Genomic DNA, 16,007 nt, shown 5'->3' with positions numbered 1-16,007 from the left:
TCCAGACACGTTCCAGTTAAAAAGCGTCCACATGAAGAAGGAAAACCTCCATCAGAACCAGGACCAGGAAGGATCCTCTGGACTGGCTAAATTTTCAATTCAATCTTTATTTTAGACTCGCAATTTGGTCTATATAACAAGAAAAAGATGATAAAACACACACACACACAAAGGCAAAATATAAACTACATCTATAAACTTTCTCCAGAGTCCAGAGTTAAATCCGATCGTTAACACCATAATCTCATTTTTAGAATCCTCCAATCTCATAATGAATTTATATGCATATACATATATATACAGTCTGTGTGTACAATGGAAACGCTGAATAAATTGAACTTTAAAACTTTAACAGGAAATACGCGATTCGTCTCAAAAAGACCTGGACTAAAACCTGGAACAAAGAAAATCTTTCTCCTCATGTGGTTGTGACAGTGAAACTGATCCACCAGCCTCACGGATAAGAAGGTTTTAAGAGGCGCTGCATGATGAGCCCTCCAATACACTCTTCTTTTCTACTCTATTATATATATTTAACACATCTCCTATTTATTTGCTGGCATTGTCACTGTTGCTTTGTCACGTGAAGTTGAACGTGTGTGTGTGTGTGTGTAGGGGCGTGCCGGTTCGGATGACCACGGTAACCAAGGAAGCAGCTGTTGACTCATGAAAAAAAGACTTCGCGTTTCACATGGAGTTACTACTTTACTGTGGACAGCTGTGAGAGAACCAGGACGCTTCTTAACAGGACCAGCCTGAGAAGCAGCTACACTGATGATATTTGCATTAACAGAAAAACAAGCCCAAAGTTGCTGATAACAGGCAGATTTAGCAACTGCTGCCTTTTTTTGCTGCGGTCGTCTGCTTTGTTTTATCTAGCTGGCAGTTTACCGCCGGGAGCCTCACACACTGATTGGCTGAGTGCATCAGGTGGGATGGCTTAGCTCACATGTGATTGGTCCGCGTGTTTCCTTTCCGTTACTGTGAAGACTGCAAAAGTTGTGCCAGTTAAAATAAAAGCACCACGTCATATTTATATTTTATTTTTGGGTTCATATAGGACAGGTTCTGGATCTGGATCCAGACCGTGGTCCACTTGTTAGTGACCTCTGGCCTAAGGCGACCCAGTGTCTGAAGGCCTCTCTAGCTTGCTGGTGGGTTAGGGTCCATCCTGGTCTAAGATTTGGACATTTAGCCCTTTTGTTATAAAATGTTTTGCTTGCATTGTTTAACCCATTCACAGTTTTATCACACATAAACCGTTGTTATGGTCCGGATTAAAACAGTTGATATAGCCACACAATAAAGCATCATTTGGAATTAGAATATTCCCTAGATCAGTTTCAGTCAGTCTATGATAATGCTGCAGATTAAACTCTGAGCTTTGACCATTTTACTTTACCTACTGTACATAAAGGTGAGTATTCTTCATGGTCGGCTCAGGCAGGGACTCTACATTTAACATCACAGAGACAGATACGTGATCTGTTGTTACCATCTCATACAAAATCTCAATATCCTCTATACTTCCATGGGCATCTGCCTTACATACACATTGATCAAGCCAAGATGTTGTATTCCAGGCCTCACTAACATATGTAAAGCTATCAGTTGGCAGCAGAACCTCACTAGACAGGATTAAATTGTTGTCTTGACAAAACCGAGACAAATGTAAGGACTTCACACCAGAAATATCTGCATTAAAATAACCCATTACATAAAAGTATGTTCACTTTCTTCAATAAAAGCAAGTTTTTCAAGATTATCATTCTCATTTCCTGCAATTCACATGGTATACATTAACAATGACAAAATCATTATTATTATAAGCAACCTTAATAGCTAGGCACCAATCGACCCACAATCTGATCACACTGATATTGGGGTCGTGTTTTTTTTTTTTTCCACATTATCGCCACTCCGCCAGAGATTCTGCCATGCACTATCCCCAAACTCAGATCCGTTGTAGACTCTCCTGGAAGCCACAGTCTAGCTTGTCCAGGTCTTGCTTAGGAAGGAAAGTTTCTTGTAAACATAGAGTGTCATGTGTTATAAGGGTTAACCCTCATTTTATTTGTTTATGCGGTATGTTTCCCTGACACATTTGGCTTCACTTCTTCTAGGACCACGGCAGCCTTGGGTTTCCGCACTTCATAAAAGTGCCGTTCAAAAGCACCTTGTGACCTTAATCAGGGTCCTAGATTTCCTTCATCTCATCACACTCTGCTGTAATTACATGAACTGTATTGACTCTGTGCAGAATCCATCTTCGTGCATGTTAACTTCACAGCCAAGTTTATCTTGCAAACAGTTTGCCAGTGTGTCTGCGTCTAGCTCAGGTGTAAACTTTGTGACAAACCCACCATCTTGGTCCAAATGCTGCTACCAGGGCCAGTTCTGACTTCACTGTTTTTCTTATCCGGCTGAGGAAGCCTGGGCTTGGATCTCTCGGACACTGGAACAGCCAGTAGCCGGTGGCTCCCCCGCTTAGCTACAGTGGTCCAGGTAGACTATGTAGCTGCTGTGTTAACACTCTCCTCCACCATACTTTCCACAAGCATCTCATCGCTGGTTGGCTTGCTCCCACTGAACTGCTGTGGTACCGAAGTACCATGCATGTCCTCTTCACCTTTTACTTTCACACTTTCACACATTATTCTGCCTCCTATTCTACTTTTAGAACCTCTAGGAACCACCAGTAAACCTGCAGTCTGAGAGCGAAGTGTTCTGACAGGAAAAACTGGAATTCTGACATATTTAAGATCCATGGAGCTTGGTCACTAAGAGCTTGATTTGTGAGGAAATTTTTAAATTCTATTTTGGATTTAACCGGGAGCGGATGAAGGATGACATCAGGAGCCTCAGAAATGTGTGTGTGTGTGTGTGTGTGGTGTGTGTGTGGGGGGGGGGAAAGGGGGGGCTGCTGGCATGACAGCAGGCAGGTATGTGATGAACATGGAGAGAGAACAGCCAGGTGAAGTCTGAAAGATGTCTTTGTGCAACAGCTGGCAGGAAGAAAACGTCCTGCTCTGTGACGGTGGATGTTTGTAGGAAACATGAGGCAGAAAGTTTGCAGATGTGACACAGAAACATACTCTCCTAGAGAAACCTCCCAGTCTCCAAGAAAACCCTAATGTTCTAATACAGAAACCTCCCAGTCTCCTAGAGAATCCTCCCAATCTCAGGACTGGGGGTCCCGACCCCACTTGGTTTGGTTGGTTCCACTTGGTTCTGTTCTGAGTTATGATGTGAGTTCTGGTTTGTTTCTTTCTTCTCAGGAGAACCATGAAGCAGAGATCCAGGCCTGTGAGAGCCGAGGAACCCGCCTTCATCGTCCTCAGTGATTGTGGACATCTGACTGTGGCAGAGACAGGCTGATCCTCCCAATGGACGCAATGCAAACAGACTGAAAAGAGTCAGAACTCACACAGCTTTGTTCTTCATGAAGTGGACCGAGCTGCTCTCAGAGGCTGACATGTCCTTTTTGGACGCCTCAGTCTGAGCCAACCCATTTGGATCAGAGACTCAGAGAACCTGGACAAACTGAGACAGGCCCCATGCAGGCCCGGAAGAAGTATGTTCTGCTGGGCTTGTGTGTGTGCTGCTGGCTGGTTCTGTTCTCCTGGTGCAGGGGCGTTCAGCTCCGCCTGCTGCATCTGCTGACACACCAGCGGGGTGATGCGATGCGTCTGTGGCCAAACTGGACCGACCGGACCCTCCTGCCCCCTTATGCCCACCTTGATGAGCTGCAGACAGACCTAGGGATGTCCGAGTCACCCCGGCAGCGACGCCAGGCATGGTCCACCATTTATAAAGACAGCCATTGCCGCATGGAGACCTGCTTTGACTTCTCACGGTGCCAGCGAAGAGGTCGGGAAGGCTTCCGGGTCTACGTTTACCCATTGGAGAAAAGTGACCGTGTGTCGGAGAGCTACCGGAAGATCCTGACATCCATTGCTGAGTCTCGCTACTACACAGCGGACCCCCGGGAGGCGTGCCTTTTTGTGCTAGGAATAGACACCTTAGACCGGGACCAGCTGTCAGGACAATTTGTTCATAACATGGATGAGCGTATCCGTGGTTACCCACTGTGGAATGACGGGCAGAACCACCTGATCTTCAACCTGTACTCTGGCACCTGGCCCAACTACACAGAAGACCTGGGCTTCAACATCGGCCAGGCCATGTTGGCCAAAGCCAGCCTAAACACAGAACACTTCCGACCCGGCTTTGACGTCTCCATCCCGCTCTTCTCCAAGGATCACCGGCAGAAAGGCGGGGAGCGGGGTTGGCTCATCAGGAATACTACGCCACCACGCAGGAAGTACCTGCTGATGTTCAAGGGGAAGCGTTACCTGACTGGGATCGGCTCTGACACCAGGAATGCTCTTCATCACATCCACAACGGGAAGGACATTGTGTCGCTGACAACTTGTCGCCATGGGAAGGACTGGGAGAAGCACAAAGACGCTCGCTGCGACCGTGACAACCTGGAATATGAGAGGTAAGACTGGTCACATGACCAGTCTGCCAGTCTGTTGAGGCCATGTTGATATCAATTCAGTCAGTTTATAGCACGGCCCCAGGTTTTCCCTGACTTTGTTGTGTGGTTTTGACCTGGGAGCTGTGGACCGGCTCCTCTGGTTGTGTTGGGTGGTTCTGAGCTTGGAGCTGTGTACCGGCTCCTCTGGTTGTGTCGGGTGGTTCTGACCTGGGAGCTTTGGACCAGCTGATTTGGGAGCGGTTTCCCACCATGTATGAACTCACTTATTACACACTGCTCTGGGTGGAGGCTGTGGGGTGGGGGTGGGGTGTTTCTGGTGGTTTGTGGTTGGAGGTTTGGACAGAAAACACAAATCTGGAGCAGTTTGTCCTTTCTGTCGAGGTGGAGGAGGAGGCTGGTTTCTGTCTGCCCCTTAAAAGGAGGGAAGAGGAGGCTCTGTGGTGAATCTGAGCTGTGAGGTTCTTACAGGGTGCCTTAAGGTTAATAAGCGTCTGCATCTGCTGCACAGAAAGATTAACCTGAAGGAACCTGGATTTATTCTGACCCACTGCTTATCTTCATGTCTCCTTGTTCCTAGTTTTAAACTTTCTTTTTAAATAATAACAAACCAAGAAATCAGAACATGTACAAATCAAAACAAACTTAAACCATGGGGGTAGGGGTGCCATTATCCATCTTACAGCCAAAAGCTGCTTTCATTCCTAGAACTTCCTCTTTAAAAATTTTTTCTCAATGAATTTCTTTTTTTCTGTTTAATCTTTATTATTATTATTATTATTATTATTATTATTATTATTGTTTTCTGTATCTGATACTGAAAATCAGCTGAGGAAGAGGCCAGAATGAGACCGGATTGAGGGGGTCTTAGTGAAGGAGAAGCAGCTCTGCAGCCTAATGGCCTAGTTTGGAGAGTTGTGGAGAGCAAAGTGTTGTACAGTGAATATAAATGAGGAAGAGTGTGAGAACAGATGAGGAAGCTCAGAGTTCTGGGATTTTTTGACCCTGATGATGTTTGATGGTAAAGCAAAACTGATGGTAACTGAGTGGAGCAGAATAAACCTTGTGATGATAGAAATGAAGGAGATGATGGGATGAGATAGTGGGTCACGTCTCGCTCTGGGTCATGTTTCTCTCCGGGTCATGTTTCTCTCGGTCACCTCTCTCTCTAGATCACCTCTCTTTCTGGGTCACATCTCTCTCCGGGTCGTGTCTCACTGGGTCATGTCTCTCTCTGGGTCACGTCTCTCTCCAGGTCACGTCTCTCTCTGGGTTATGTCTCTCTTTGGATCACGCCTCTCTCTCGGTCACGTTTCTCTCTGGATCATGTCTCTCTCTGGGTCACATCTCTCTCAGGGTCACATTTCTCTCCGGGTCATGTCTCTCTGGGTCATGTCTCTCTCCGGGTCAGGTTTCTCTCCGGGTCATGTCTCTCTGGGTCATGTCTCTCTCCGGGTCACGTCTCTCTCCAGGTCACGTCTCTCTCTGGGTTATGTCTCTCTTTGGATCACGCCTCTCTCGGTCACGTTTCTCTCTGGGTCACGTCTCTCTCCGGGTCACGTCTCTTGCCACATCTCTCCGGGTCACGTCTCTCTATGGATCATGTCTCTCTCCGGGTCACGTCTCTGTCTGGGTTACGTCTCTCTATGGGTCACGTCTCTCTCTCGATCACGTCTCTCTCCTGGTCATGTCTCTCTCCGGGTCACATCTCTTTCCGGGTCACGTCTCTCTCTTGGTCATGTCTCTCTGAGTCATGTCTGTCGGTCACGTCTCTCTGAGTCACGTCTGTGGATCACATCTCTCTGGGTCACATCTTTCTGGGTCACATCTCTCTGGGTCATGACTCTCTGGGTCACATCTTTCTGGGTCACGTCTCTCTGGGTCATGTCTCATTCTGGGTCACATCTTTCTGGGTCACGTCTCTCTGGGTCATGTTTGTGGGTCACATCTCTCTGGGTCACATCTTTCTGGGTCACGACTCTCTGGGTCACATCTTTCTGGGTCACGTCTCTCTGGGTCATGTCTCTCTCTTGGTAAAATAAAAATAAAATAAAAAAAATAAAATATGAACTACATAAAGGTCATATATACTTAAGTTAAAAGCTACCAGCCTGGTAATTATTTCTGGGTCACATCTTGCTGGGTCGTGTCTGTGGGCCACATCTCTCTGGGTCACATTTATCTGGGTCGCCTCTCCCTGGGTCATGTCTCTCTCTGGGTCACATCTCTTGGGGTCATGTCTCTTTCTGGGTCACGTCTCTCTGGGTCACATCTTTCTGGGTCATGTCTGTGGGTCACATCTCTCTGGGGCACAACTTTCTTGGTCAAAACTCTCTGGGTCACATATCTCATGGTCATGTCTCTCTCTGGGTCACGTCTCTCTGGGTCATGTCTCTCTCTTGGTCATGTCTCTCTGAGTCACGTCTGTGGGTCATGTCTCTCTGAGTCATGTCTGTGGGTCACCTCTCTCTGGGTTACGTCTTTCTGGGTCATGTCTCTCTCTGGGTCACATCTTTCTGGGTCACGCCTCTCTGGGTCATGTCTCTCTCTGTGTCACGTCTCCCTGAGTTACATCTTTCTGGGTCATGTCTCTCTCTTTTTCATGTCTCTGAGTCATATCTGTGGGTCACGTCTCTCTGGGTTACATCTTACTGTCTCTGTCTGGCTCATGTCTCAATCTGGGTCAAGTCTCTATGGATTATGTCTCTCTTTGGGTCACATCTTTCTGGGTCACGTCTCTCTGGGTCATGTCTCTCCCCCCGTGACCCAGAGAGAGACGTGACCCGGAGAGAAACGTGACCGAGAGAGCCATGACCCAGAGAGAGACATGATCCAGAGAGAGACATGACCCAAAGAGAGACGAGACCCGGAGTGAGACGTGACGGAGAGAGACATGACCCAGAGAGAAACATTAGACAGAGACGTGATCCAGAGACAAATGTGGCCCAGAGTGACGTGACCCAGAGAGAGAGTAAACTAGAAAAAGATGTGACCCAGAGAGACAGGTGACAGAGTGAGACATAACCCAGAGAGAGCATTGACCCGGAGAGAGACGTGACCCGGAGAGAAAAGTGACCGAGAGAGAGACGTGATCCAGAGAGAGACGTGATCCAGAGAGAGACGTGACCCGGAGAGAGACGTGACCCAAAGAGAGACGTGACCCGTAGTGAGACATGATGGAGAGAGACATGACACAGAGAGAAACGTGACCGAGACAGAGACGTGATCCAGAAAGAAATGTGGCCCAGAGTGACGTGACCTAGAGAGAGAGTAAATTAGAGAGAGACATGACCCAGAGAGAGAATTGACCCGGAGAGAGACATGGCGGAGAGAGACATGACCCGAAGAGAGACATGACAGAGAGAGAGACATGATCCAGAGAGAGACGTGACCCAGAGAGAGACGTGACCCAGAAAGAGACGTTACCCAGAGAGAGACATGACCAGGAGAGAGACGTGATCCAGAGAGAGACATGACCCAGAGAGAGACATGACCCGAAGAGAGACATGACCGAGAGAGAGACATGATCCAGAGAGAGACGTGACCCAGAGAGAGACGTGACCCGGAAAGAGACGTGACCAGGAGAGAGACGTGATCGAGAGAGAGACGTGACCCATAGAGAGAAGTAACCCAGATAGAGACGTGACCCAGAGAGAGATATGATCCGGAGAGAGACATGGCGGAGAGAGACATGACCCGAAGAGAGACATGACCGAGAGAGAGACATGATCCAGAGAGAGACCCGGAAAGAGACGTGACCCGGAGAGAGACATGACCAGGAGAGAGACGTGATCGAGAGAGAGACGTGACCCATAGAGAGACGTAACCCAGACAGAGACGTGACCCGGAGAGAGACATGATCCATAGAGAGACGTGACCCGGAGAGATGTGGCAAGAGACGTGACCCGGAGAGAGACGTGACCCAGAGAAATGTGGCCCAGAGACAGACATGACCCAAAGAGAGACGTGACCCGGAACGAGACATGACGGAGAGAGACATGACCCGGAGAGAAACGTGACCGAGAGAGAGGCGTGATCCAAAGAGAGACATAACCCAGAGAGAGACGTGACCTGGAGAGAGACGTGACCCAGAGAGAGACATGACGGAGAGAGACATGACCCGGAGAGAAATGTGACCCTGAGAGAGATGTGACCCAGAGAGAGAACTGACCCAGAGAGAAACATGACCCGGAGAGAAACTTGACCGAGAGAGACATGACCCAGAGAGAGACATGATCCAGAGAGAGACGTGACCCAGAGAGAGACGTGACCCAGAGAGAGACATGATCCAGAGAGAGACGTGACCCAGAGAGAGATGTGATCCAGAGGGAGACGTGACCCAGAGAGAGACGTGACCCAGAGGGAGACATGATCCAGAGGGAGACAGAGACATAACCCAGAGAGAGACATGACCCAGAGAGAGACGTGACCCAGAGAGAGACGTGACCCAGAGAGAGACATGATCCAGAGAGAGACGTGACCCAGAGAGAGACGTGACCCAGAGAGAGACATGATCCAGAGAGAAACGTGACCCGGAGAGAGACGTGACCCAGAGAGAGACATGATCCAGAGCGAGACATGACCCAGAGAGAGACGTGACCCAGAGTGAGACATGACGGAGAGAGACATGACCCAGAGAGAAAAGTGACCGAGACAGAGACGTGATCCAGAGAGAAATGTGGCCCAGAGTTACGTAACCCAGCGAGAGAGTAAACTAGAGAGAGACGTGACCCAGAGACACAGGTGACCGAGAGAGACGTGACCCAGAGAGAGAATTGACCCGGAGAGAGACATTATCCAGAGAGACATGACCTGGAGAGAAACGTGACCCAGAGAGAGACATAACCCATAGAGACTTGACCCAGAATGAGACGTGACCCAGAGAGACATGACCCAGAAAGATGTGACCCAGAGAGATGTGATCCACAGACATGACTCAGAGAGACGTGACCCAGAGAGAGACATGACCCATAGAGACTTGACCCAGAGAAAGGGTGACCCAGAAAGATGTGACCCAGAAATAATTACCAGGCTGGTAGCTTTTAACTTAAGTTTATTTGGTGTTGATGTAGTTCATATTTTATTTTTATTTTATTTTTATAACTTGTTATTTTTTATCACATTAATTCATGAAGTCCTATCTATCTATCTATCTATCTATCTATCTATCTATCTATCTATCTATCTATCTATCTATCCATCCATCCATCCATCCATCCATCCATCCATCCATCCATCCATCCATCCTGGTTCCATCGCTACATTTTTTCCTCACAGTCAAGCCAGATAGATACTTATATTGTTAAATATTTTTATTCTAAGAGACAGAAATTAGAGTGTTCGTGTTTGTGTTGAATTGGAGGTTGCCTGTTTCTACATGTGTGTGAACGTCTGTGTGTGTGAGAGATAATAAATGTGTGGGTTTTTTTTATTGCTATGTTACGTCGGTGTGTGAAGGCTTGTTTTTACTTTAATATACATAAACTGTTTTACCATGTAAAGCACTTCATGCTGTCTTTGGCAGGAAAAGTGCTTTATAAATAAAAATGATTTGATTATTTGATTTGATAGGCGAACACATTAGCAGAGTTTTTACAGCTGGAATCAATCTTTTCACCACAAAGCAGCAACAGTAAGATGGTTTCTGGTTCTGGCTGCTAGCTCCAGAGTTTCTGTCCCACAGTGATGACACAGACATCTCATCCTCCAGACCTTCTAACTGAGCAGCTATGGAGGAAGAATTCGACCTGAAGCTTTCAGACGGTGGAGATAAAGAGGAAGCAGGAGGAATATTTTCCACATTCTTCACTCGTCCAGCCTGCCTTGCACACTTACTGTGTACATTACACAACTCCATCATGGCCTCTAATTGTGTTCGGCTCTGCAGACGTCAGCATGATTGATCCATACTCAGCTTCCTGCTCTCCTGGTGAACTCCAGGGAAAATGATAAACGCTACAATCTATGGAAGCATCTCTGGTAATGCATTCCAGGCTCTGTGAGCGTGGACAGTTTTCCGTGTCCAACCACTTTATATCTGGAAAGGAAGGAAGTGTGGATGGATAGATGGACGGAAGGGTGGATTGGCTGGATGAGCTGTCGAAGAGCGGACTGTGCTGGGGGTTAAGGTGGATGGGCTGATTTAGGCATGCTGCAGAGTCTGTGCAGCTTGGTGTCAGGTAGGTTCTTTGGGGGCCTATGGATGGGGTTTGGGTAGGGAGGGGGTAGGTTGGGGATGTGGGATGGAAATGTCTGGGTGGAGGCATTGGATGGATGAGGGTGTAGGGCGGATGACTGATTGGGGTGGTTGGGTAGGGTTGTTGGGTGGGAGGAGGGAGTGGTGGGAGTGGGGTGGGAGGTTGTTAGGTAGGTGGAGAATGGCCTGAGTGGGCTGGGGAGGGATGGTGCCCTTGTACTATACTGCATGGGTCTGAATGCGGGATGCATGGGTGATCATTAGATGTATGTTTGGAAAGGTGAATGTATATATATGAGTGTTTGTACATGTGTATGTGTGTTTATATACATGTGTACATCATTATTATTATTATTATTATTATTATTATCTCCCCCAGGCTCATCTTCCTGGGGGAGGTTCCCTTTTCCCCAGTCGTGCCACTCCTCACACCCCTCCCTCTTTGCTGTGGGGAGCGTGCACATTGCTGATGGAGGAGGCCTCAGTGGCTGCTTTCCCTGCATCCTGGGATGCTTGCTCCTCCGTTTTAATCACATTTAGTCATCTTTGCATAAAAACAATGACACTACAAAAACACACACACAAGACTTTGGGGGCGAGCTGTGTGGTATATGGTGGGCGGGGCTCTTTGGGCAGTCTTCCTGGAAGGAGTTGCCACCAGAGCCACCCCTCAATTTTATCAATTTTAACTGCTTTTCAAATACACACCATCCAACGTGAAAACCCCCATTTCCGGATCCAAAAGTCTCCTCTGGCAGAGTAAATTAGTTCAGCACAACTCAGCAGCCAGACCATCATCCTGCTGTCATGATGCTGGACAGGACACAGTAAAAAACAAATAAATAAACAGTTATTTTTATCCTGGTTATAAATGATAAGAATTAGTTCTCAGGATAATATTACACTGAAGAAAGGAACATGTCTCTGCTGATGTTCTGTAGGAACCGACCACGTTCAGATGGTAGGATGATTCCAGTAATAAGAAAAGACCTTCCTCCTCTTTCTCCTCCTCATCCTCCTCCTACTCTCCCATCTCCATCTTGCATCACCTTCATCCCTCAGCTTTCTCTATCAGAACTGGACCGGTTTGCAGTTTTTAGAACATCTTCAGGTTTCTGAACATGAATAAAATTAGCTGACTGAGATTCCCAACATTCCATAAACAGCTCGGATAATCTCATGTGGTGGTCCGTGTTTGTGCCAGATTGAACAATGTCAGGGAATCTGCAGAGGGTGAAAACCCTGCTCAACCCACTCTGACCTCCTCCTTATAGGCCTTGTCCTCCTTTATCCCGGAATATCTCAGGTAATCTGAGGAAACTTGGACAGGCTAAATTAACGGATTAACTGCTCTAAAATTTCCAGGCCGGCATGAAACCAGCATCATGCTCTTGTCAGAGACCCGGAAATGTGAGGAAACAGGTTTGATGGTGACAGTCCAGAGAGAATGAGATGGATGAGGGAATCACGGCTCAATTTATCCTAAATTTCCTGAAACATCCAACATACCTGAGAGAAAACAGAAAAACGTTATAATCAGGCATAAGATTTCAGCTTGGGAGCAGGAAGAAAGTTGGATGTACAGGTTGGATGGGGTTGGAGGTGTGAGCTCAGGTTACAGGTGTCATCAGAGTTCTTAGAAGATTTACCAACACAGCAGTAAGATAGGATTCAGAAAAAACCTGTGATCCTGCAGCAGATGGAGCCTCCATCCAGGGAATATTTGAGTCAGACCTAAAGCTGTGTCTGCAAGGACGTTGGTGAGAGCATCCGACATCTGCAAGGATGTTGGTGAGGATGTCAGATGTCTGCGAGGACACTGGTGAGGACGCCAGACATCTATAAGGATATCTTCAGTGATCTCTACAAGGATGTCTGTGACGACGACGACAGACACCCGTGAAGACATCTGCAAGGACATTGGCAAGAACATCCGACATCTGCAAGGATGTTTGCAAAGACGCTGGTGTCATATGTCTCAGGACGTTGGCGAGGACGTCAGATATCTGTAAGGATGTCTGCAAGGATGTTGGCAAGGAAACAAAGGAACCATTTAGGAACCATGAAGGAACCATGTAGGAAATATGAAGAAACCATGTAGGAAATATGAAGAAACCATTTAGGAACCATGAAGGAAACATGAGACGATTTCTGCAGAATCCACCTGAAAGTTCAAGATCTAAATGAAATCTTTCTGTCTCAGTTTATTTAATATGGTGGAGATAATAATCCTCTTTTTACCGCTTTATCTGGTAATGTTCCAGCTGTTGCTCTGTGTGTGTGTGTCTGTGTGTGTGCGTGTACGCACATGCATGTGTAGTTGACGCTTAAGTGACAGTATCAGAGGTTTAGCTGATGGAGGGTCGTAGCCACTCAGATAAGAGTTTAATCCTTCTGTTTCTCAGTAAATAATGAGAGATAAAGACAAAGAAAAGCAGCACACATACATGTATGCACAGATGCACGTTCCCACCCAGAGGAGGGGTTGTGTAATGACACACTGCTCTGTGGTCAGGTTATTTGTGTGCATGATGACAGTGTGCACAGTGGTGTGGTGAGTTTAGCAGAGTTCAGGAATGCAGACTTTCCCAATTCATCCGTTTATATGGAAGCTCGTCTTCATGAGTCCATCCATTTATGTGGAAGAACTGGTTTGTTCTGATTTGTTTCCATCAAAAAGTTTAACCCAATAACACAAAACTGGAGAAATCTGGACCAGTGACCAGGAATCAGGAAGTAGGTGACATCAGAACACGAAGAGAATAAATGCTGCTGTGGGTCGACTTCAAACATCCGGGTTTTTCCTGCTCAGCTGATGGTGAATCTGCTTGCTGCTGATTGGTCGCTGTGAAACAACTTTGTTCAGAAAACAGTCCTGTAGATCAGCAATATGAAACTGAAATTACAGTTAGATTAAATCTCTAGAAAGGTCTAGATGATCATAATTTTTGACTGCTACTGCTACGTAGCCGAGAAGTCAGAAATGTTAACACACCTGCTTTTACCTGGAACACAGAACTTCTACTAATGGCTTTGACATCTACAATCTTGTCTGATTCCCTACAGAAAAGGGGGGAACACTCAGTGGTCTCTGTTGGATACTCAGTGGTCTTTGTTGGACACACGGTGGTCTTTGTTGGACACTCAGTGGTTTCTATTGGACACTCGGGTCCCTGTGGGACACTCGGTGGTGTCTGAGGGACACTTTAATCTCTGTGGAACACTCAGTGGTCTATGTGCGACAATAAGTGGTCTCTATTGGACAGCCATGGTCTCTGCTAGACACTCAGTGGTCTCTGTTGGATACTCAGTGGTCTTTGTTGGACACTCAATGATCTCTGTGGGATACTCATGGTCTTTCTGTGACACTTGGGCATCTCTGTAGGACACGCGATGTTACCATGGGACACTCAGTGGTCTATGTTGGACACTCGGTGGTCTCTGCTGGACACTTGGTCGTCTCTGTGGGACACTCGTGGTTACTCTGGGACACTTCGTGATTTCTGTTGGATACTCTGTGGTCTTTGTTGGACACTAAGTGTTCTCTGTTGGACACTCGTGGTCTCTGTTGAACACTTGGGTCTCTGTGTGACACTCAGTGGTCTCTTTACACTGAGTTAGAATTCTTGACCAGAAATGTTCTCTATAATTTTGGTAAGCCCTGCCCCCATATTACTGGGCATAATCTCAAAACTCTAACTTGTGTTACGTTATATTCTGTTAAAGTCCAGGTTCCAGCACTGACAGTGGACAGAAGGAGGCGCCAAGACTTTTTTGGTTCTTAGGAAACTTTCCTGCAGAGCGAAAAACAGAGATAGACATATTGAGTCAATGAGGAGAGAGAGCATTTATTGTTGACAGCACACACTTACCAGGTTACAACTCATCATCGGGTTAGGGTTAAACTACTTTGATCTTCTCTGAACGTCTCAGATAGTTTTCTGTGTTCTGCTCCTTCATTTTGAATCAATGAGACAAAATCAAACGAACCCAAAATGAACGTTCAACTCTTTCTGTCTTTCTCAGGTTTGATTACCAGGAGCTGCTCCACAACTCCACTTTCTGTCTGGTGCCTCGAGGTCGCCGCCTGGGATCCTTCCGCTTCCTGGAGTCTCTGCAGGTGAACACGCTGAACGTAGCTCCACCCAAACACTGAATGTAGCTCCACCTAGCTACGACCACACATTGAACATAACTATGACCAAACACTGAATGTAACTACGACGAAACACTGAACGCTGTATCACCCAAACATTGAACATAGCTCCACTCAAACACTAACAAAACTGCGCATGAACACTCAATATAAAGCTCCACCCAAACACTAAACGTAGCTCCAACCAAACACTAATATAGCTACTATTAAACAATAAATGCAGCTCCATCAAATACTGAACGTAGCTCCACCCAAAAATTGAACTTAGCTACTATTAAACACTAAACACAGGTCCATTGAAACACTACAGAAGCTACCACCGAACACCGAACATTGCTACGACCAAACAACTCCAACTTCTTTATATCCTTTAGTGAATTGTACACATACGCGTGCGCTACAGGCAGCCAATGAGAAACCAGTTTGAAGGTCTGATTTTGCTACACAGAATGTCTCAGCTGCACAAACATAGTGGAGTATTTGTGAATAAAATTTCTGGAATATCCCACTGGATTGCAACGCTGCCCCACTGACTGGACACACAACGGACACACACTACACACACCACACACACCAATCACACACTGCTCCTTTTCCTTGTTGTGTACTTTTGTTATTTTTGGTTCCAGACAGCCCACAAAGAAGCTGCCAGTTACCACGCTGGTCTGAGCCCAACGCCAGCTTTCAAACACACACACATGCATACGCGTGCACGTATACATGCACACTCACAAACAGCCTCCTGTTCTTCATCTCCAGAGTAAACAAACCCGAAGCAGCTCCTGGCTCCGAGGCTTCCAGATGACCCTCCTCGAGGCAGAAAACATGTTTAAACTCTCCTCACGGAGCCTCCAACCACAGGCTGCTTCTCAGATTGGAGGCCTTGGATTTTCACTCTGGGAGTCTTGATTTGTCCACGATGCAGCCTGTGGTTGATTCACACTGGCATCCTTTATTCCCAGCAGGCCAGGAAACGTTTGATGGCTCCATCACAGCTGCTTCTACTCTCTGGTGGTTTCATTAGGAAAACCTGGAAAATAAGAGGCAGACCCGTGAAGGCTTCAGACAAGGGAGGACTGGATGAGACCAGAAGAGCAGGATGACGTGAGGAGAATCCAGATCAAACCAAAACTGTCAGGGTGTGTCGATAATGA

The 16,007-nt window shown here is 46.8% G+C and overlaps 1 protein-coding gene across 1 annotated transcript in view; it reads left to right on the top strand.

The window, feature by feature from the left end:
- The window catches only part of ext1c (exostoses (multiple) 1c), a 55,787-nt gene that overhangs the window by 1,448 nt on the left and 38,332 nt on the right, over positions 1-16,007 (top strand). Inside the window, exons 2-3 of the mRNA XM_042011548.1 lie at positions 3,279-4,504; positions 14,724-14,817. Of these exons, the coding sequence (XP_041867482.1) occupies positions 3,558-4,504; positions 14,724-14,817 (1,041 nt within the window). The 5' untranslated portion in view covers positions 3,279-3,557. The remainder of the gene's footprint in view (positions 1-3,278; positions 4,505-14,723; positions 14,818-16,007) is intronic.

This window comes from Melanotaenia boesemani, chromosome 17 (genome assembly GCF_017639745.1).
Source record: "Melanotaenia boesemani isolate fMelBoe1 chromosome 17, fMelBoe1.pri, whole genome shotgun sequence".
Taxonomy (NCBI): Eukaryota; Metazoa; Chordata; class Actinopteri; order Atheriniformes; family Melanotaeniidae; genus Melanotaenia; species Melanotaenia boesemani.
This window is presented reverse-complemented; position numbering and strand designations above follow the sequence as displayed.